The sequence below is a fragment of the Leuciscus leuciscus genome (genome assembly GCF_965113295.1).
Source record: "Leuciscus leuciscus genome assembly, chromosome: 1".
In the NCBI taxonomy this organism is placed as follows: domain Eukaryota; kingdom Metazoa; phylum Chordata; class Actinopteri; order Cypriniformes; family Leuciscidae; genus Leuciscus; species Leuciscus leuciscus.
This window is the reverse complement of record NC_138725.1, coordinates 7,403,877-7,427,829: the sequence shown is the minus strand read 5'-3', so window position 1 is coordinate 7,427,829 and position 23,953 is coordinate 7,403,877. Positions and strand designations below refer to the sequence as shown.

At 37.4% G+C, this 23,953-nt stretch overlaps 2 protein-coding genes across 2 annotated transcripts in view; both read right to left on the bottom strand.

Annotated features, from left to right (window-relative positions):
* Positions 1–6,406, bottom strand: part of LOC309497739 (uncharacterized protein) — a 6,960-nt gene extending 554 nt beyond the window's left edge. The window contains exons 1-16 of the mRNA XM_082168039.1: positions 6,013–6,406; positions 5,808–5,908; positions 5,637–5,717; positions 5,020–5,421; positions 4,770–4,874; positions 4,405–4,637; positions 4,140–4,318; positions 3,303–3,396; positions 2,988–3,223; positions 2,601–2,715; positions 1,761–1,878; positions 1,580–1,671; positions 1,305–1,422; positions 1,098–1,199; positions 845–1,018; positions 1–143 (exon numbers count right to left, since the gene is read on the bottom strand). The exon at positions 1–143 is cut by the window's left edge and continues 34 nt beyond it. Coding sequence (XP_082024165.1) covers positions 1–143; positions 845–1,018; positions 1,098–1,199; positions 1,305–1,422; positions 1,580–1,671; positions 1,761–1,878; positions 2,601–2,715; positions 2,988–3,223; positions 3,303–3,396; positions 4,140–4,318; positions 4,405–4,637; positions 4,770–4,874; positions 5,020–5,421; positions 5,637–5,717; positions 5,808–5,908; positions 6,013–6,065 — 2,346 coding nt within the window. The 5' untranslated portion in view covers positions 6,066–6,406. The remainder of the gene's footprint in view (positions 144–844; positions 1,019–1,097; positions 1,200–1,304; positions 1,423–1,579; positions 1,672–1,760; positions 1,879–2,600; positions 2,716–2,987; positions 3,224–3,302; positions 3,397–4,139; positions 4,319–4,404; positions 4,638–4,769; positions 4,875–5,019; positions 5,422–5,636; positions 5,718–5,807; positions 5,909–6,012) is intronic.
* LOC309477270 (uncharacterized protein) overlaps positions 1–19,776 on the bottom strand; it is a gene marked incomplete at its 5' end in the record, with an annotated part of 53,621 nt that extends 33,845 nt beyond the window's left edge. Inside the window, 2 exons of the mRNA XM_082140467.1 lie at positions 19,468–19,599; positions 19,692–19,776. Of these exons, the coding sequence (XP_081996593.1) occupies positions 19,468–19,599; positions 19,692–19,776 (217 nt within the window). The remainder of the gene's footprint in view (positions 1–19,467; positions 19,600–19,691) is intronic.
* Positions 19,777–23,953: the final 4,177 nt, after the last annotated feature.

Here is a 23,953-nt window from a genome sequence, read left to right as displayed (position 1 = left end):
AAGACTGTCCAGTTTGTCCAATGTTTTTTTTAGATGCTGATAATGCTGAGTCATCTCTTTTACAATTATTATCTTCTCCTCCTCCATGCGCCTGACCAGCATGACTTGATCAAACAGTCGTCTCTTCAAGCGGAGACTCGCCACTATTTTTGAAAATAAAAGTGGAGAGGAAAAATTTCAAACACTAACACACAACATATTCAGCTTTACCTCTAGCAGTGTTCTTCACTAGTCATTTGAGCGCCTTGAGAATAATATTGATGAATAACTTTATAAAAATGTACAAGGGTAGTAATATAACAATATCCTAACTGTATCATCCCTTAAGTATGCATATAATAATGCAGCCAATACACAATTGACAACAACTGAAACATCACACTACATTACAATACAACAGAAAGTAAAAAAAACAAAAAAACAATGCTCAGCCCAGTATTAAGATATGTTTTTATTTTTTTATTAAAGACATATTGAAAGGATATCTAATTGTTATTTCATGCTTGGGTTGGATTTTGCCATTTCAGAATAGATATGGCTTTCTTCTTAAATGTATTTGGCTATTGCAGCTCTTATATATAAAAGAAAAGTGATGACCACTACTAGTATAGAAGGTGTGTTACAGGAGTAACAATAACTATCAGATTATCACTATGTCTTTATATGGTAACATTACAGATAACTTTTCAGATAGCAACAGAATATATAATGTGTTATTCTTTACTGTATGTTACACCTTTTTTACTGGGTGGCAGTGTTAAATTGCTGAGTGTTATTACTTATATTAACAATCAACTGCATTTTGTGAATTCAAAAAAGCACAAAAATAAAACACATTAATTACCGTCTCCTTGTGCTTCCCAAGGCAGAATAAAGTCATCAGAGAGACTGCATGCTGCTTCGGTGTCAATTTTCTCTTCACAGCCAGGAATGGTGTTGTACAGCACTATCTTCTCTCTGAGGGTCTTTTTGAGCTCACCAAGTCTTCTCCGTTTGCGTTGCCTTGTTTGGTTGCTGTCTGTAAGTTTAAAAAAAAAAAAGTTAGAAAACATTTTTTTTTTTACAAAATGCAAGTTGAGTGATGTAGTATCAAATACCATTTTGTCGATACAGATCATGCTTCTTTCTTCGGATTGAATAAATAATCTCATCGATTTCACTCTGGAGCTCTTCCTGGCTACTGTGAGTCCTGCGTCTCTCTTGAAAACCAGAAATAAGCAAAGTCGACCATTACAGAAAACACAGTATCAAAAATGTAGACAAATATATATGGAAATGTACACACCAGTGACTATATTACACACCAGTGGCTGCCCATTGCTTGACATCACACACCCACCGATCTGCATCTTCCATAGAGATGTTTAACTCCTGCTTGAGACTCTCAAGATTGGCTGCTTCCATTTCTGCTCTCTGTGTAGTCTATTTATAAAGATTTTTAAAAAATGACAGAAAACATAGTATCACTGCAGAATTAACCACAATTGCCCCTGAAAGAAAATGCAGTGGAGAGCACAATCACATTCACAGTGTCTCCAGGGCCCAGGAAACACCTTAACGTGCAGTCTAGGCTTCTTACTTTGACAAATCTTTTCGCCAGTGTCTTGTGGAGACTCTCCACCTTCCTATTGTTCCATCCCATGGCAAGTACAGTAATCATATCTCCTCTGCCTATAAAAAAACAAAACCGATAAGAACAAATCAATTGTACAATCTAGCATTGTGTCAAACACAATGGTTAACCCTTTTTTTCAACCAACCTGACTTGGTCATGTACTTTGTAGTAAGAGCTGCCCTTGAAAGGAAGCTATTGACCTGTTCCACCTCTTCACCAACAGTGTTTCCTGCACCCTCCTGGCTTCTACCGCCCCACCTGACCTGCTCCCAAGAAGAAGACCAAGACCTTTATCATTCTAAAGACCTTTATCAATCTTATTTATTAGTTTGTGTATCATCAATTGAATTTGGTGCCATGAGCAAATTTTGATGTTTAATATTTTCAAATATAAAATGTTCTGAGGTAGGATAACAATGAAAGAAAAGCTTTCACAACTGCAATTGTGCAGTTAGAACTTTTGGACGGGATCGGGAAGCAAATCCTGCAAACAACCCTGCTGTTCAACCAGAATGATCAATTCTCTTGTAACAGTGTGATCACTGATAGTAATGTTAACTATGTTTAAAAAGTTCATAAGCATTGTGTGTATATATACACCCAACACACACACACACTAAATAAGTAGTTTTAAACTTGTCCTTGAGGATTAGCACTACACATTTTGTATATCTCACTTATATGACACTTGATTTAACTCATCAGCTCATTAGTAGAGACCGCAAGACCTGAATTGGGTGTGTCAGATAAGGGAGACATACTGTACACAATGCAGTGCTGGGGTCCTCCAGGACAGGTCTGAAAACCACTGCATTAAAGTATTTCAATAATGTTTAAGGTACTACTTTTGACTTATGAAACGTGCATATTTTCCGAGATAATAATCAAGCTAAATTTTTGTGATGCTGTAAGGATGTTTCAAAAAAAACGTAACATTAAAACGTAAACTTAACATTAAAACGTAAACTTAACTCGCACACAGTACCTCACATTTGCCAGTGTGAGCCTTGGCATGCATTACAGATAAAAAAGGCTTCATCCTGGTAAGTGGTTGGAGCTCGGGTATCTTTTCTGCCATCTTTTCCAAATAAGGCCAGTACCTGTAAAGAAAAAATTGCCAAAACTGGTAAGGAGACAAACCAGGACCTAAGTGACTAGTACAATTCCTGTAACCAATCAAATAACACTACAGTATGTAGTCATATGTATGGTAATTTGTCATATCAGTACTGATAAGGTAGTAGCCATATTCATTTTCTAATTCCATAATATAAAAAATGTGTGATATTTAGCTAGTCATGGTGTTAATGGTTATTAATAAAGGTAAAACATCAGTAAAAACTTCAGTTATCATTTGGCAATGGCTATCTACCTGCAAGCAATGTCCATACAAAAGAATGTTGCATTTGCAGCTTGTGCCAGCTCCTTCTGCAGGAACATTGGGTAGGCATATATTTCACCACGGTAGTGGTTCAAGCCTTGCAGCAAAATTCCATGTCTGCACACAGCTATTTCAAGGCCCTCTTCATCCACCTTGGCCCTGGACTTCTGTGCGATTTCTCTGCCTGCTGTAAATGTTGCCGGTCCACAGACATCATGACCTGTCCTCTGAAAGTAGATACAATACGTTACATGTAATCCCAGGACAAGAAAACATTCAATTAAAAAGAGTTAAAGAAACCCTTACACTTAACATCTGTCTTCTAATTTGGTCAACAAAGGCAGATACTTTGGCATCTTGTGCGATGAACAGTCCATCAAAAAGAGATGGTTCGTCTGTCCTGTTAAATAAGAGGAATTCATCGCCAACACAATTACATAATAATGATTTAACATTGCATTCACCTAAATTAATATAACAATTAACCATAAAGGTGCCACACATTTTAGTCTGTATAAATCACATTTGATCTGGAACACTGTGTTTAGAGTATCAGATTGTATTTGTCCTGTGTAAATGAATGCTGTAATTTGGAATTAACTTGTGTAAGTAAAAAACATACTGTTTAAAGTACAAAAAGAAATAACATCTTTATTTTTGTTTGTGTCTTCAGGCTACAGAAGGGAGAAAAAGTTCCTGAACAATTTACCAGATTGCTGTCATAGAATTGTAAAGCTTGTTTAAAACAGTGCTATATCTCTCAAAACACTTTTTAAATTGTAAAAGCATTTACGTTTGAATGTGAAGCAATCATACATGTGACACATTTTGTTACTTTCCATGAATTTCAAATAAAAGTATAATTATATAATGACTAGAGCCAAAAAAAAGTTATGTTGAAGAAATAGGTTTAGATGCTACGAATGGTTGTTATTTTTTACAGCAATAAGGTAAAGTACAGTTTCTCTATATATCAGTCCATCCATAGCTATACTTGCTTTTCCTTTAGAGGGTCATGGCATGGGGGGTCTAGAGCCCATCGCATCTAGCACTGGGTGACAGGTGAGATGCAGCATGGACACAAAAATACCATTGCACCACCCTATATCCAAATTAAAAAAAGAAATGAAAAATTACACTTACCCTTTGGATTTCTTGAACCGGTAATGTTTTCTATTGCCGTCTGCAGATATAGCCAGCATGTCTGGTGTGCATGCTGGGCATTTAAAGGGCTCCATCAGGCACATATCTTCTTTCCTAAAATTGCAGAAGGAAAACTCCCGAAAGACTCTGTGGAAGGTGTCACCACAAACACTACCCGTCTGGAAAGAAGGATGGTATTATTTTGGTAAATAAAAGATTTTGAAGTCTGGAATTCAAACACTTTGGAAATGAAAACAGCCCTTACCCGACCAGTGCAAAGACATCGATGTTCAAGCATTCTGAGAAATGCTTGTTGGGATAAAGCTGGGCTGGCTAATTTCATCTGCTCAAATGATGTGAACAGATCAAACTTAAACAGCATTTGGCAGCTGGTGGTTGCTGGCCAGTATCTGTATTGAAGCAAGTCACTAATCCCAGGAGTCCATTTGGAAGAGCAAAGTGGACAGCTTATACACGGCAGGCACAGGTTGTATGGACCTTAAAACAAACATGCGTTTACTATTTGGCCAGTATTTGTACAGCACAGTACAAAAGAATATAGTAAGCCATTATTATGCTTGACTTCATCTGGTTGGATATAAAAAGGTAGAAGGAAGTGACAAGACATACCGTTGATAGTCACCAATACGGTCTGCTTTCCTGGGATCATTTTGAAGTCAAGGTTTGGACCACAGGAACAGATTTGTATCGGTGGAGGAATTGGAAGCATACACACTGCAGAAAGTCAAAATCAAATTTCAGAAAGTCAAATTTCAGAAAGTAATATCAGTAATGTCTACACATTTACTCAACAAAGTAAAAAAAAATTCAGTTAAAGGAAACTGCAGAGGGCACCTACTACTACATTATCTGAACATACCTTGTTCACGGAGTTGATATTGGCCACTTTCATCAACCACCACTACGGATGTTGGTGGAATGGGTTTTAAAAAACCATCAAACATTGCTTCCCTATCATGGAAAACATTTTTTCGGTGGATCTCGGTGTCACATGATGAACAGAAAAACTGATTTCCTGAGGGGACACAGTCTAAGCACCGGACAACAGCATCAAGAGTTTTGCATTGTTGACAGCAATGCTGGGTAACTGTCTCTGCAGCCAACATGCAATTCAAAATCTCTGGCATTGCAGCCCTGAATTTCTTTTCAGAGATGACCTGTCTTTTGGTCCATGCAGACATGGTGGGTGTCTCTTCTACTTCCACTGATGCAGAGACAGCGACAGAAGTTAACAGGTTTTTTAGCCTCTGAAGATTTTGATCTAAATTAATAAAAAATTAAATGATAATAATAAGGAAAAAGCCAGTTGCAATAATGCATTTTAATAAAAAAAAATAACAATTTCTTATATGGTTTTGTCACTTCATATGCATGATAGGAATGGGAATTACATACTTTAACAGTTGCCTATATGTGACATTTTAAATTTAAATAGAAAAGCTGAAATTATTTAGGCTTTCAATTCAATATGCTCACCAAGACTTGGTCCCTCTTGCGGAATATCATTCATTTGCACGTCCTCGACCTCTGAGAGCTCCCTAGTGCCGGCAGGTTTAACTGCAAACACATGTAATGATATAGAAAACATCACTGCTGACCAAAAGCTTAGACACTTGTGAACAACAGTATGCAGTATATTTTACTGACCAGATCGTTTCTTCTGAACACGTTGTGGTAGGATGTACCCATCTCTTTCTCCAGGAAACATTGGAGACTTCAGTTCCCTTTTTTTTCCTTTTCTTTTTAGTCTGTAAGTAAAAACTAAATGATAAATTTTGGGGAAGCATTTGCAGAGGCATTTTCTTTTAAATTTAGGTAAATAACATGATAGAGAAATAATGAAATATTTTACTTTTTGGGTTTCCAACTCATCAGCCATGGTTTTTGCTGCTTCCAGCCATTCATTAAATTGTTGTAATGACTCTGATGCCATTTGTAGATGTTTTTAAATAGAAATAATTGAAGGATAAAGTAAAAACATAAAAAAAATACAAAACAGGAAAGCGAGAAATAGAGAGAGAGGAGGAAAAAGAAACTGGCTCTTAAAAGAACTGATTGATTTGTAAAATATTTCAGTGATAAAGGATGGGTACAAAAACCTGAAAACAAACAGATGAGATGATTAGACAAAACAAACCAGGGCTCTGTGTGGGCACGGACTGGTCCTTGTCAACCTGTTTGTGCCTATAAATCTGAATGCACTAGTGCAGTGGTTCTCAAACCTGTCCTGGCGTACCCCCAACACTGCACGTTTTCTTTCTCTCACTAATCAAACACACCTGATTCAACTCATCAGCTCATTAACCCATGTAATAATGAGCTGATGAGTTGAATCAGGTGTGTTTGATTAGGGAGAGAAAGAAAACGTGCAGTGTTGGGTGTGCCAGGACAGGTTTGAGAACCACTGCACTAGTGGGTATTATTAAATAAATTTTATTTTGCATGTGAAGTGGGGACACTTAATATTCACCAATATTATTGATCTGCCTGCATTGGCACCATTATGAGAACTGAACTGAACTGGATAATGGCATCACTGTTTTCTCCAGAGCGGCTATATAAATGAACTAAATTAATGTTTTTTTTTTTTCAAGCTGATTTGAAACAATCTGTATAGTAAAAAGCAATATATAGGCTAAATAAAGGTGACTTGACTTGTGGCTATAACCTAAAATAGGCAATAACAATGAATGTACAATGAACAATTGATTCCGTCAACCGATTTTGCCATTACTGCATTTTTTTAATTCTTTAAAATGTTATACCTAGCTGAATTGATACCCTGAATTTAAATCATTTGGATAGCTGTAAAACTGTTGTGACCTCATACTATTTGTATAATGCTGAAACTACCTTTTTCTCTAAGAGAAAACATTTAACGTTACAGTTTTGGATACATTAGGCTGAAATTATTTGTGGCAATATGACAGAAATTGCAGATGCATGTGAAATAGCAACATGCTGCTAGCGATGAAGCTAACGTTAGATAGTAGGTCGCAATGAAATAACGTAACTTTAACAGTTATTTTCTTAATGAGTAAAATGGCTAACAGTTATCGCAACTGATTTGTAACCCAGACGTCAAAATGCACTCATTTAGTTCCACATAAATTACAAAAAACACACACAACTACTTATAAATATATATTAAAAAAACAACAGCATAAAATTCACACCTTACCTATATCGACCTCGCACTGGGACTGTCAGGAAAAAACCTGGCCACGCCACTCCTCCGCCGCCGCCGCCGCCGCCGCCTCCTTCTTCTTCTTCTTCTTCTTCTTCTTCTTCTTCTTCCTTTTGGTTCATTGATTTTTTATTTTTTTTATTTTTTTTATTCAGCGCCACACGAATGTGGTCAAATGATGATATGTTAAAAACTTTAGCTGAACTGAAAAAAAAATCAATATAAAAATGCTGAAAATGTTTTAAAATCACTACATATGATAAAATGTCACGGTTTTATCATCTGTAGTGTTTTTTTTTAAATCATCGTTTTTTTTTACTTTGTTGTTACAAAAGGTTTATCTTAAGTTATTTAAAAAAAAAAAGGATAATAGTTTAATTATTTTGATGTGGTTCTTTACTTTCCAATACGTTTTTTTGAGGAAAAAAAGCACATCAAATACATAAAAAATATATAGCCTAAATACATTTAGGCCTACACATCTCAGTTTTCTGTATTAATCTCAAGTAAATGCAATAATAAAACAAATACTATTTTGATTGGTAATGACGGTAAACGCCATTTCATTACACACGACACCGTCATTATTAAAAGGAGCGCTAGAGGGCGGTTAACTTTAAAACGTAAGTATAGGTCGTAATAAGCTGCTTGCACATACGACTTTGATGGTCGTTTTTTGTAGGAGGACAGTCTCATAATAACACAACTCTTAAAAAGAGAAATATTTCAGTTGTACAGTTACATGATGGAACATTCTGCAAAGTTATGACCCTGGTGGCTTTTACATCTGATGATGGGGCCTCATATGTCATTCCACTTCCCAAAAATGTTGAAAGAGACTCAAATTCTTGGGGAGATTCTACTTTACAGACATCAATGCTAAACCGACCTCTATATCAGTCCAATACGCATGAATACTGTCAGCGACTTCTTGATCTGTACACTCTTCAATTGGTCTTGTTTGCAGTAGCCCTGCATTGTTCTCCATTAAACAAAACCAATGAAATGTTATTTTTTGAACACTTGTGACAATGTTAACACAGTGTGAGTGAATTTAAAAAATGTTTTGCTTATAATTTAGCCAGTATTAACTTGTCTGTTGCAATATGGGTGATGCAAGATGGTTTAAACCACTTGCTTTTCAGCATAACACACATTTTTTGTGCACCTGTACTTTTGAAGTGTGCATTTAATTTTTTATTTAATGTAATTTTGTGTGTAAGATGTATCATATTTGTCTGCAAAACTGATTAAACATTACAGAACAGCTGCAATAATTGCTATCTGTGTATTTACACACATCACAAAATTTCATAAGTGCATTTTCATAGTAATACTATTGAACACTTTCTAAAAGAATGTCCTTAAGTACTAGCGTGAAAATAACTTCAATTCATAATTAGACTCAAATATAACTTAAATACACTCAAACTTAATATTAGTGTTGATATTAAAATGTGTACTTTTAAAATATGCTTTCAGTGCATGTTACAATGACAATTTTGAGCATACAATTAAAAATATATCAAAAATGTTTACGCTTTTTTTCAAATAAGTACACTTTAGAAAGTGCACATAACTTTTACTTAAAGTATATTTTAGTATAATATATTTCTATAAAGTGTAATATAGTGTATATTATAGTATAGTATAGTATTATTTTAAAGTGTGTTAAAAGTGTTAGGGTGAAAGCATAATGCCAGTATACTTTTTATATTTACAAAAAGTACAATTTGTGTAAGTACATTTTTAACATACTATCGGAAATATAAATATACTTGAAATACAATGAAGTACTTTTTTTTTTTTTTTTTTGCTTGGGGCTTTTGGAGATTAACTGGGACCGTCTATAAAATTACATAAGATTGTTGGCATACACATTTCTAACTTCAATAACATTTGAAGAGAATGACTTAGGCCCAATCCCAATTCTATTTTATACCCCTTCGCCTACCCCTTCCCCTTGCCCCTTGAAACAGAGTCAAGGCGTAGGGGTGAAAATATTCCCCTAAGAAATGGGACACCTCTACTACACCGTTACATGTCATTATACATCGTCGCTAGCGCCTACGTCACAGGAGATGCGCCAATGTTTATCACAAACTTCCAAGATGCCGTTGTCAGCTGTAGTCTTGCGTGAGTTACAGCTATTATTTTGCATTTTTCTTCTGAAGTTTGCAGAAAACAACGGAGATGACAATATCTTCGACGCCTAATGCTGCGTTCACACCAAACGCGAATAGAGCGTCTGGCGCGAGTGATTTCAATGTTAAGACGCGTTTACGCGCGTCTGGAGGTCTTGCTGCGCGAATGAGGCATTTAGCGCAGCACGGTGGATGCGAATTCCCCTCATTCGCGCATCCACTTCGCTTCAAACTTTTGCTTTTTACGAGTCATATTGTAACTTTAACAATTTTTTTGCAACCGTTTCTTTGAAGAACATGACCGTAAAGAAAATTATTATTGGCAGTCATGTTGCCTCTGTAGCCGGTGTATGAAGGTACATTTCTCATACCCCTTTGTTTGAAGTGTGGTCCCGAAAAATCTTAGTTTCAAGGGCTATCTGGCCATTCCCCTTACCCCTACCCCTCCAACCAAAAGAGAATTGAGACAGCCCTACCCCTTCACGGGAACGCGCAAAACGGAGGGGTAGGGCCAAGGGGTGAACTGGGATTGAGCCTTACAGTCACAAAACCAAAAGTGTTCATGTAGGGGTCAGGCATGATGCACTCCTTTTATATTTTAGGTATTTATTTACAAGTAAACTGTCAAATTATATGTAAATATTACATTTTTTTTACGGGAGAATGGGGTATTCTCATCGCTTGATAAACACAAATAGCTAGTATTCTCGTCGCTTGATAAACTTAAGGTTGAGCCACTGTAGTCTGTTGGACTATTTTAACGATGCATGCGGTGATGTGGTTTCTCCACTGCATGGATCTTCAAGTGTCGCTTCAGGTTAGTTTTAATAGAGAAGCTCTTCCTGCACTGATCACACGTGTGCGGCTTCTCTCTGGTGTGGATCCTCTCATGTGTTTTAAGATGTGCTGACAGACTGAATCTCTTGTCACAGTGTGAACACTTGTAAGGTTTTTCTCCAGTGTGGATCCTCTCATGTCTTTGCAGATGGTCTGATCGACTGAATCTCTTGTCACAGTGTGAACACTTGTAAGGTTTTTCTCCAGTGTGTGTCTTTTCATGTGTAATCAAATTTGAAGACTGACTGAATCTCTTGTCACAGCGTGAACACTTGTAAGGTTTTTCTCCAGTGTGGATCCTCTCATGTGTTTTCAGAGATGATGACTCACTGAATCTCTTGTCACAGTGTGAACACTTGTAAGGTTTTTCTCCAGTGTGGATCCTCTCATGTGTTTTCAGAGATGATGACTCACTGAATCTCTTGTCACAGTGTGAACACTTGTAAGGTTTTTCTCCAGTGTGGATCCTCTCATGTGTTTTCAGATGTCCTGGCTGACTGAATCTCTTGTCACAGTGTGAACACTTGTAAGGTTTTTCTCCAGTGTGAATTCTCTGGTGCAGTTTTAAATGGTCTGCTGTAGTAAAAGTCTTCTCACACTCAAAGCACATGTAGTCTCTCACACCAGTGTGTATTTTCTGATGTGTGTGTAAATTTTGCAGCAGTGAAAAACTCTTCCCACACACAGAACACGAATATGGCTTCTCCTTCGTATGAACTCTCAGGTGTTCCTTTAGGTGTGATGCACTAAGAAATGCTCTGCCGCATTGATCACATGTGAACGGCTTCTCTCCGGTGTGGATCCTCATGTGTTCTTTAAGATTTCGTTTGCATGAGAATCTCTTTCCACATTGATCACATGTAAATGGCTTCTCTCCGGTGTGGATTCTCATGTGACGCTCAAAATGATATTTGTTTGTAAAGCTCTTTCCACACTGATCACATGTGAACGGCTTCACGCTTTTCGGTTGGACATGATGTTCCTCCTCCAGTTCAATCAGTTCTTCACTCTCATCCTCCACTTCACTCAGTTCTTCACTCTCCTCCGTCACTTCACTCAGTTCTTCTCTCTCCTCCTTCACTTCACTCAGTTCTTCACTCTCCTCCTCCACTTCACTCAGTTCTTCACTCTCCTCCTCCACTTCACTCAGTTCTTCACTCTCCTCCTTCACTTCACTCAGTTCTTCACTCTCCTCCTTCACTTCCATCAGGCCTGACATGAAAGAAATAAATGTTACAGTTAATTTTCAGTACATCAAAATAATTCAAAGAGAAATATAAAGGACATGAAAGTGAGCCCTGATGTAATGGTAGAAAGTAGACAACTGTTATAAAATATTATGATAATTTCATGCCTTTTTATAAATGATTATATGTCCTTGAAACTTTCCATGAATGAGGAAAATGTATCTTCCCATTATTATCTTTAAAACATTAGCTTTCACTGTTAAGCTGATGATACTCAGCTGTATATTTATTCAAAACCTAACGAAACTTACCAAATTCACAAAATTAACGGAATGCATAGCTGATGTAAAAAATGTGGATGACTAGTAATTTCCTACTTCTAAATTCTGAAAAAACAGAGATACTAATTATTGGACAAAAAACTTCCTCACGTAATAACCTAGAATACTGTTTAACACTTGATGGCTGCTCTGTTAAGTCTTCGTCGTCGGTTAGGAACCTGGGTGTGCTCTTTGATACCAATCTCTCATTTGAAAGTCACATGTCTAGTATCTGTAAAACCACATTTTTTAATCTTAAAAATATATCTTAATTACGTCATATGCTCTCATTGACAAATGCGGAACAATTAGTTCATGCGTTCATGACATCAAGGCTAGATTATTGTAATGCTCAGTACTTGAGCGAGCTCTTAACGCATTATAGTCCTTCACGTCTATTGCGATCTCAAAATTCCAGCTAGTTGATAATACCTAGAATATCAAAATCGACTCCTGGCGGTAGATCCTTCTCCTATTAGCACCAAAACTTTGGAACAGTCTTCCTACCATTGTCCGGGAAGCAGACACACTCTTGTCAGTTCAAAGCTAGATTAAAGACACATCTCTTTGACCTAGCATACACATAACACATTATAGACTTCTATAATTCAATGTTAGGCTGCATAGATTAGGTCAGCCAGAACCGGGAACACTTCCCATAAATCCTGATGTACTCGTTACATCATAAGAAGAATGGCATCTACGCTAATTTTAGTGTCTTTGTTTATCCCAAGGTTTTCCTGCAGCCTGCCGGATCCAGGCCGTATCCAGATCTGACGAAGGACCTTCGCCTGGACCTGATGACAACGCAGTCCTGAAGTGCCAACTAGTCTCTCCCTATGGAGGATCCCTTTACCACTCTACAAATAAAGCGTCATCGGGAAAATTCATTTCGCGTACCTACCCCGAAGTGACAAAATAAAATAAAATTCTGTATCTAAATTTATAAGGAAAGAGCTTTGTTTAGGCTTGGTTTGTAGGGAATTACAACCCTGCGCACATATATTCAAACGCACATAACTATAGAACCAATTCTTAATGCGCATGTGAGCGTCATCAGCATTTATCACAGGTTCACGTTTAAAGTCTGTGTAGAGAGAATGGTGTCGTCTTAGCGGCCCCTAATTTAATAACAAATGATCATTGCGACGGAAGCGAATCAATAAAAACTAACTTTAGCTGGAAAATAACTTATTAACCCTCTGGGGTCTGAGGTGTTTTCTGGCCCTGGAGGTGTTCTGACATGCTCTGACATTTGTGCTTATTTCTGTTACTTGTGACATTTTCATGGCTAAATTCTGATGACACTGTATTCAGCACAAACTCTGCTACAATAATATATCAGCAGCATCAGGGCTTGACATTAACACCCGCCAACCCGCCAAAAGTTGTGTTGCATGCTCAGTTAGGAGTTATTACAACAACTACAACAACAATTACAACAACAATTAAAATTTTAACAATATTTCCAGTGTAATCTTTTTTTGTAAAAACTAAATTTATTTTAAATTTAATATTTTAACATATAATCTACATTGGAACAAACACTATAATAACATCTTAGTTGATGACTTTATTTTTGACAAAACATAATATATATCAGGGATGGGCACCTTCTGTCCTGGAGGGCCACTGTCCTACAGAGTTTAGCTGGGCGATTCCACACTTTCTGTCCACAAGGGGTGTAATGAACAATATAGATTGAATAATACCCAGTTGTTGTCATTTTCTATTTTTAGTTCACTATTTTTTTTAAGATAGATGTAAGAAATAATAAAGTTACCTTTATCCCACTAAGCCTTGGCATTATTGTGTAATGATACTTTATTTTATTTCCGTCCCCAGAAATTGCGGATGTCAGGGTGGGACATTCAGTGCATCTGTCATTTATTTCATTTCCTTTAATAAAATCCTGAATTTTGGCGCATAACATTTATTTTGGTGTGTCTTCTACAAAATACTACTACTAACACTGAAAGTATAATTCCCTTGTGACGGTATTTGGCCTTAAAGGATTGGGTTCGGGCGCCAGGGGTAAAAACCACCACAATTATTTAATTAATCCCTCATTAGAAACACTAGACATAGGGATGACAATCAATTATGAAGCAACAAAACAAGGAACCACAAGAAAATTGATTTAGAAGTTTTCTATTCAAATTCAATTACAGTCATATTACAATTCAGTACATCAATACGTTAAATTCAAAAGAGAAATAAAACGGGGGAAAAACCTTTTAATTACCTCACAACAATAAATGAATGACAAATAAATCAAATAAATAGGCTAATTCATATAATTGACTGCAATGCAAGAAACATTTACCTTTTAATTACCTCCCAACAATAAATTAATGACAAATAAATCAAATAAAAAATTCATATAATTAACTGCAATGCAAGAAACATTTACCTTTTAATTACCTCACAACAATAAATGAATCAAAATACAACAAAGCAGCCGCATCAGAGGAAAACAGGCATAAGAAAAAATAGTTTGCTTACCATGTCACTCATTAAACTACTGGGCCTGAAATGCAATTCGTTACATCAAACACAATATTTACAAAATAATTCGGCAACTCGAGCGCCAAAATAAAAACCAAAAGAAAACCCTCCCTACACCAAAACCTCCTCAAAACATACTACCTATAATGCCCTGAATTAGCGTTTAAACCACAACACAACTGGATTGGATAAAGCTCTCTCTCAAACGCTCCATTTACACGCAAATCACCGAATCGCTATAAACAACTCCCAAAAGCTTTACGAAATTCAACGAGGGAAACATATTCCTCAAAATTTGAATCGTAAGCATTAAAAACAGGAAAAGACTGCAGCATTAACACATCAATGCAACGAGGGCAACAACAACAATACTCACAAGCCATCCGTTAGCGTGGCCATGACTGGAATGACCCGCGCCTGACAACAAAGGCTAGAGAGCGTTAGAGAGAGAGAGCCGCAATCACACTTCCTTAACCCTCTGAGGTCTGAGCTGTTTTCTGGGCCTGGAGGTGTTCTGACATGCTCTGACATTTGTGTTTTTTTCTGTTACTAGTGACATTGTCATGGCTAAAGTCTAATTACACTGTATTCAGCACAAACTCTGCTACAATAATATATCAGCAGCATGTATGTAAAAGTTTGTAGTTTTGAGATAATGACATTTATGCGTGGTTTGTGAAAATACAAAAAAAAATTCTCACTGAAATAAGGCCATGAAACCCATACTGATTATTTCTTCACTTTTGAAAATTGTATGACATAGCCTAGAATATTTGCTCCAAAACTATGTGAAAATCACCCTGACTGCTCATTCAGATAAGACAATATATTGATTTAAAATTTCTAAGACGTGTTTTGTGTGACAAAGCCATATGCGAAGAGGCGTGATCATCTCATGAATATATAAGGCTTTAACACCTGAGAAAGACAAAGACACTCCCCTAACTGCCCTATTAGGAGCGATCAGGCCCTGTCATTCAGAGCAACCTTGCACAAAGAATGAGGAGATTTAAAAAAGAATGGCTTTTAGATTGTTTGGATTTATTTACAACACAACACAATCCAAAAATACAAATGACAAAAGAGCACATTGAAAACAATGATCCAAAGACAGAGACCTTTGTGCCATTCCTAAAAACATTGTACATACCTTTCATTTCCAAGGTGTTTGATTTTCACTTTACCATGTTCATGTACAGAGACTCATGTGAATGTTGAAGTCAGCAGGACTCAGTTGCATCTGGTCCCTGAAAGAAAAAAAAAAAGAAAAAACTGTGAACATACTGATATCAAGAGAAACTATAGGGCTGCATGATTTTGGGAATAGATTTTAGATTTTTCTGGTTAAAATTTCTTTTTAAAATTCACAGAATACACACACACACACACACACGTTTCCAACAATATATAATGAACACCAGGTTTGTTGTGCCTTGTAGGCATAGGCTACGCAGTGCTGCATAAAATAATAATAACAATAAATTAAATCTTCCAAAAGATTTCAAGAACAACTACGCTAGAGAAAAATATATTGATTATCATATGTTACTTCAAATGTTTCCATTCGTTATGATGATATGAAATGAGATAATAGTAAAAACATAAAGCCTAATGTTTGGTGCATTTTTCCTTTCAAACGCAATCGCGCTCCAAAATATGATACATTCAAACCCACAGCGCGCTCCAAAATATGATGCATTCAAACGCCATCGCGCTCCAAAATATTAAACATTATGGTTATACATATCTATGTTTGAGCAGATATCCACAAACAGTATTTAACAGTAAACACGGGTCTAAATAGTATAATATTCACCATATGCATGAAGCAACAGTTCAACTGCAATGTGAAGTTTATGCAACAATACCATAAACTAATAAGTAAGAATTTCTTACCTTACATCTTTCTTGTCTTCAAATCGCGTTCTTCTTCTTCTGAGGTAAATCCATGTAAGCTCACAGCGTGTCTTCCAAACTCGACGAAAAGCAGAGACTTGTGAAGTGTTTTGTGTTTGAGGTAACGAGGGCGTTCGCGTCCCATGTGGAGATTTGCATGTGAATCTCTTTTGCGCGAGTGGGCGTGTCGAATTAAAAAGTAATTAGCAAGCGTTTGAGATACTGGACATCCTGTTGGTTTTATACAAATTACTTAAACATAGAATATTTGTTTTCAGTTTGAATCCGATCATTTAAAAGTACACACTTAAATGTGTATAAAGGTATATGGCTCATAAATGTGTGAGAAGTATTCACTGAGTTTTGTTTCAGTTTATAGACGTGCTCAAGAAAAAAAAGTTCACCGCGACGGAGAGGCAGAACGCACACCCTGTTTATTTTCTTTATTTTACAAAAGCACAATGTTTTGATTTGAGCTGTAAGTGGACACATACAAAAGTAGAAATATCACAGATTATTTTTTTTATATTTCTTTTTTCTGTATAACCATAAATGACGGAGTAATTTAAGTTTATGTTGCTGCTATGTGAAAAAAATCCAGCAAAACGCGTCGGCGCGTTTCTCGACCTCAGAGGGTTAAATAACTTCCTACCTGGTTCCCCAGATATATACGCTCAACAGCGCCATCCCCAGTACGGAATAGGAAAAACACAAATCATTGATGACTGTCACACCCTTAATCCACCACGATGCAATGGAAACATTTACTAACGTTCGTTACACTTTCTGTCCAAGCAGTTACGCACGTTAAACTATTATTCTAAAGGAAGCAGAGATATACATTTTTTTTATGTTTATTCAGCCAGCGATCATACTTGTATTTACATCCTGTTTTCGGTCGAAGTCCATAGTAGTCGATTGTCAAGTTCACGCGCGTGATCATAGGTACTAAACCTATGCGCGTTAACTTGACAATCGATTACTATGGACTTCGACCGAAAACAGGATGTAAATACAGGTATGATCGTTGGCTGAATAAACATAATTTTTATTAATATCTTTCACATCTACTGCAGTCAGATTCACCCGTGTTCACTCTGAAGGAATCACTCACATTGGCTGTGCACTTGTAATGACACATCAAGGATGTTAAGAGGCTAAAAGCAGGTTTAAGACTTGCCCTATTGAAGTCAACAGGGTGCAAATTTTAAAAAGAGGATAACACGGTGTAGGCAACACCGATTTATGTCGTTGTTCTCTGTACTGACAGCACCCCAAATGTACAAAGAAATGAGCTCAATGTTAAAATTGACCGGAGTTCTCCTTTAAAGCAGAACCCTTTAATTATATGTACTGCATAGATTGGAAGAGCAACAGAGATTGAAGGAGTACAGGAAGAATCTATCAGATAGAAAGAAGGAAATTTTAGGAAAGAAAGCACAAGCCCGTGAAAGGATGAGAGGGTATAGAGAACGCCAGAAAGAGAATCTTCAAGGGGGTGAGGAAACACAAGGTGTCATGTCAAGAAAGCCTCAAACTAGGAGTGAACTGGAAAAAATAACCGCAAGAAGGGAATACTTTAAGAACAAGAAGCGTGAACAGAGAGCTAGGATGTCTGCACAAAAGAAAAGACGAGAGAGAGAAAAGGATCGCAACAGGAAAAGGGTGTTAGCAGAAGCGAAGAAAGACTCAAGCATCAATAACAATCCACCTAATTACACGGGGACTGCAACACCTGCTATTCAGGAATCTAATCCGGTTCAAATACAGTGTCAGCTAAATGCAACACCTGTTTTGTCTACCAGTTCTGGGTACAAAACTGATTTTTCTAGAAGGAAGGCAACCTGGAGGATAAAAAGGCTAATGCCAAAAAGTCCACAGAAGTATGGCACAATAGTAGCTGGCTTAGTTGTATCTGCAAGCCCGCGAAAAAAACCTGCTCTCCATGACATGATGCTTGGCGGTAAGGACAAGGATGTGGATTCTGTTTTAGGATATGTGAAGCAAACTTGCAAACAGATGTCCACAGCCAATAGAAGAATGTTTAATGCCAATCTTGCAGCCATCCTTGGATCTGCCAGTAAGCAAGTCAGGGATGCCTCTAGCAGAAAGTTAGGAATATCACAGAAGATCATTATGAAATATGACCGCCTGAGAAAAGCAGGGCATGATCCAGAACAACGGAAAAAACGTTGTGATGCAATTTGGCTTTCTGTGCAAGAATTTTTGAGAAGACCTGATGTATCAACCACACTGCCTCACAAGAAAACAGTCAGCAAACGAACTGGCTTACAGAAGCAAATCCTGTATTTGCAAATGAAAATCCACATACTCTGCCTGGCAAAATGAGAATCTCAGCATGAAGTTGTGCTTCAGTAAGTTTTGCACACTCCGACCAAGCCACATTTTGTCCCATGTAAAAGCCCATTTGAACCAATGCCTCTGTGAATATTGTGAGAATATGGACTTGAAGTTAACGGTGATAAACCAGGTTGTCCAAGCAAAAAATCTGGACTGCAAAATCAGAGATCGATACCATGCAAGTGACATCACCGTCTGTCCACTGTTTTCTATATGTTTGTATTGGCTAACATTTATTCAGCTAATTGTGTCCTGTTTAAAATGTGCAACGTTCAAACACAAAGACCGCACGTCACAAATAGAAGCCAAATATCATATTTTGATATTGGCATAATAAATTAAGTAGCTAATCTTAAGTGTACCTATGTTCCTATGTTTTTTTTTGTTTTTTTTTTACTGTTTTCTAGGGGTTTCTTAATTTTAGACAAGTTGACCAGCACACATTATATGCAATGCAATATAATGCATGTGTGTCATCGTGCATTATATTATAAAAATATGTGTTTTGGAAAATAGCTTTATTTGATTATCATAAAAATGTGTTTTCTATACAGAGATATCGACATCGGTAAATATCGTTATCGGCCATAACAGCAATATTAATATCGGTTATCGGTATCAGCCACAATTTTCACATCGGTGCATCACTAGTTAAAATAGTATTTAGCCTGATCTGATATTGACAATCAATATAAAAATGTCTCAAACCTCCCTTTACTGACCATTTGTTGAAGAAAAACCCAGAACATTCTGTACCGTTTCATAGTTGAACTGTTTGTCTAAATGTGATGAAGTGCTTGAATGTTTCTAACATGAATGTTCTTCAGCATCATGAATGAATGAATGAATGAATGAACAAACACCAACCTCTTTGTTCTTCAGGATCTTCAGTGTGTTTCATTCTGCAGGGTTCTGGATAACTCATGTTCTCACTGTCCTTATCATCAGTGAAGCTCCGCCCACAGTAATTCTCCAATAAATGCTGTAAATTCCCATCAGCTACAAGTGAAGACGAGCATCAGAGCATCAGGAAGAGCTGAAATCTGGCAAGACTGAGTTTATTAAAGAGAATGTAGTGGGAGGAGCTTCACTGATAGTAGGCTTGTTCGACTTCACGCAGCTCTGCGCAAACCGATCGGCGGTAGGGTTGTGCCGATGGACGATATCATCGTCCATCGTGATGGCTGACCGACATCACGATGGTGAGCCACCATCGTGATGCCACGCCCCCACCCTGTGAGACCAGCCCAGTCTCACGGCAGTTCGTGTTCGTGTGTACACCAGTGGTTGGGAACCTGGCTCGCGAGCCACACCTGGCTCTTAGGCAAAAATCATGTGGCTCGCAAGGTCTCTCACCCTTTACCAACGAACGATAAAAAAATTAAGACGTGCGTGTTCAGTGCTGTTCGCGAGTGTCACGAGTCACCACAGCAATCAACTAACCGCTTACGTTTCTGTGGTAACCTAACAGTTACAGCTCCTGCACTGGGATTCAAGCAGCTGCTGCTTGTTTAAGGTGATGGCGAAAATCATTTTAGAACAGCAGCGAAAATGTAAAAGTAGGCTATATAAACTTTAATATATCCTTTTATTGAAACGGGTGCTTTACTGTTCAAAGAGACATTTCGAAACATCTCACCCGCTGGCCGCTGGTACTTTCACTTTTGCCGCAGAGACCCTTTATGTCCTATAAATGTGTCATATTGTTGATAATCCGCGCAGATTTCAGTTGACGATTCTGTTTAAAGTTATTAATAATAAAACATGAATGAATGAGAAAGAAAAGAGCAGGATGTGCTTTATATTGAAAAGAAATATTAAAAGCGCGATAAGTCGCGAAAGAGACCTGAATTGTACTGACAGGATGCTGTGCGCGCGCTCCGAGCGCAACACGGACAAGCATAGTCTTTGTCTTCGGTTGCGAGCCTAAACGGCCAAATAAACATAAATATTTCAAAATGCCAAGCCGAGTATTCCCGTGGCGTAAACACAGTAGAAGTAGCTACTCTCTCTCTCTCTTCGTGATGGTCAGCGCGATTCCGTAGGACTGGAATTCCGTAGTGAACCCCCCCCCCCCGACGATATCATCGTCCATCGCGATGTTTTACTGTAAACATCGTCAACTGCCAATTTAGGGGACATCGCCCAACCCTAATCGGCGGCTAGAAATTTTGTCCGTTTGCAGCTCCTCCCCGCCTGCATGCACCTACTCACGCCGATCGGATACATCCAGCTGCAGCCGATGTGCAACACACCTGATTTATGCCTGTCTATTAGTGGTGTAACGATACACGTATTCGTATTGAACCGTTCGATACGAGGCTTTCGGTTCGGTTTTCGTTACGCATTTTTAAACCGAACGGTTCGTTGGACAATTTTTTCTGCCGACCAAAATTTCGTTATTTCAAATGTAGGCTGTTGCACGTGGCAAGCGCGCTCATAATGTAAGAGACGCCGGCGCGACCACAACATTGCCCAACATCAAATGGCAAACGTAATGCAAGCGGAATGAAACTGAGCTACTCGTTATTGTGTGGTTGACGGACCGTTTATCAGTTTGGACCAGTGCAGCGCGAGCCGATCGTGATCATGCGACACTGTTACTACACAGCACTAAGAGATCCAGTAAATAAAGCATTTGAATTCGCCACAGAAGTAATAACATCGCTGCGAGATCTAGTGAGAAACATTCACATTTCTCCGTTATTAAAGGATCGAACAGCGCGTGGAAACCAGGAAGAAACATTGTGCCATGAATGAACTAACCAGTGTCCACAGATCAGCAACATTCACCATGGATTTACTGTAACACTAACTGCAACCATGGAAGTTTGGCAGGAATAGTAGGCTATAATGCCTTCAAGTAACATTACGTCAGTTTTATTTTGACATTATGAATACAATTGCTGCCCTCAAATGTTAATCTGAACTAAAATAAACCTTTGTTTATAACTACTGCAATAATATTAATATGCAATATTTTTTCCAAGGAGCTGTTTTGTTTTACATGATCCCAAGAAGAGTCTATTATAGCTCCAGAATTGCTCAAAGTAAAAAAAATATCATACTTTATGATGTTAGTTTTAATAAAAAATTAAAAAGAATAAAAAAAATTAAATCAAGGAAATTTCTCTGGCATTTCTTTCTCTGGCATTTCTTTCTTTTTGCTGTATCGAAAACGTACCGAACCGTGACACAAGTGTATCGCATCGAACCGAACCGTGAATTTTGTGAACTGTTACCCTACTGTCTATCTATTTATCGTACAGTAACTGATGCCAATTCATTATTTTTCATTATTTTTATTACTAATCCTAACATTATTCTGCTTCTTCATTAAAATACAGGTATCTAGAAATATAGAAAAGAATATAAATAATTGTAGGCTAATTCTTACAAATATAAATAATGGTAAGGAAAACAGTTAAAAGCATAAAGACGGAATACGTATAGTAGGCAACAAATACCCTCAGTCTGCTGAAATGAGCTTTAAGTGTCAATTTACAGTAGATCTGAAGACATCAGCATAATAAATGAGGTGAAAACAGGAACTATAGTATTGTCATGAAATAAAGAGTGTTTTCAGCAGATCTGTTAATATTGATGAGCCTCAGACTATCAACACTCATTCAACAAGCCATTCAGGATCATCAGCAGATCATCTCACTTTATTCTGAGTGTTTGCTGTTAGAAAACACACTGTTTAAATCAGGATACATGACAAAAGCCTGTAAAACTGCTGTATTGAAAGATATCTCACAATATAACATAAATCATCAATACTAAAACAAAATAATTAAATAACCTCTTTAGGCCTGTGCGATATGACGATATATATCGTATGGATAGGGCTGGGTATCGTTCAAAAAATTTCGATACCAATACCGATACCTTGATTTCGATACCGGTTCCCGAACGATACTTTTTTCAATACCAATTTTATGAAATCCATTTTAACAAGATTACATAACACATTACCTCAGAAAAACTTTGGTTTTATTTTTTCAGTTTGACTCATGCTCCTTAGTCAGTGCACAAAGGAACAACAACAAAAAAGCACAAAGGAACAAAATATTTTTTTTATAAAGAGCTCATGCTCACCAAACCTGAATTTGTTTGATCAAAAATACAGTAAAACTTGTAATATTGTGGAATAGTATTACAATTTAAAATAGTATTTGAATATATTCCAAAATGTAATTTATTCCTGTGTTGTCAAAGCTTAATTTTCAAAATCATTACTTCAGTGTCACAATGATCTTTCAGAAATATGAAAACAGTTTTTGGAAACTGATACATTTTTTCATGATTCTTTGATTAATAAAAAATTCAAAAGAACAGCATTTATTTGAAACAGAAATCTTTTGTAACATTGCACATGTTTTAAGGTCATTTTTGATCACTTTAATGCATCCTTACTGAAAAAAAAAAAATCTGACCAACACATTTTTGAACGGCAGTGTACATTCAGTAGTCATTATTGCTTATAAACACTGTCAGAGTGATCAACAAGGTATCTCTTCATTTACCAGTCGAAGACGGAGCAACTTTCTGCTCTTATGTTTACTCGTGCACTGTCGAGGGCTTCATCATATCTGTCGTGGTACCATCTTTGCAGCAATTATTTTACCGCAAATACTGCATCGCACGCTTGGCATCGAGCCTGGAGAAATGTATCCACACTTTTGATCGGCTTTTCCACATCTTTAAGGTATTGTGAGTGTGTGTGCTCGCGTCTCATTGAGTATGTGCGCGAGTTTGTGTGTGTGTGCTCGCGTCTCATACGAGTATGTGCGTGGACAGTTTGTGTGCGCGCACGTCTCATATGAGTATGTGCGCGGAGAGTTCCGCGCGTCTCGTGTGTGTAGAGTTAGCGTGTATGTGCGTGAGCGACTTTAGGCGTGTCGTTGTGCATTTCATATGTATTTGTTTGAGCACTGACGTTGACGAGTTAACCCCTTAGGTATCGAAATCTGGTACCGAAAAACAAGTCATTTTTCGATACTCGATAGTATCGAGGCAATTCGGTCGGTACCTAAAAAGTATCGAACTCGGTACCCAGCCCTACGTATGGATGATATAAAAAGTATATTGTTTCATATTATGCTCTATCGTTTATATCGTGGTGTCGCAAAAAACATTTTTTACGACAAAACTTTTTCATCATTTGGATGACTGCAATCTTACACGCAACCACGGGGACGCAGGCAGAAACGTGAATAATGGCGAGTGAAGGGGAGACAGAACCGGGTGGCTCCGAGCAGGAGAAGGACCAGCCAAGACAAACCGAGGAGCTCGTTCCTAAACGAGGGGCTACCTCTGTAGCATGGACATGGTTTGGTTAACTTTCTAT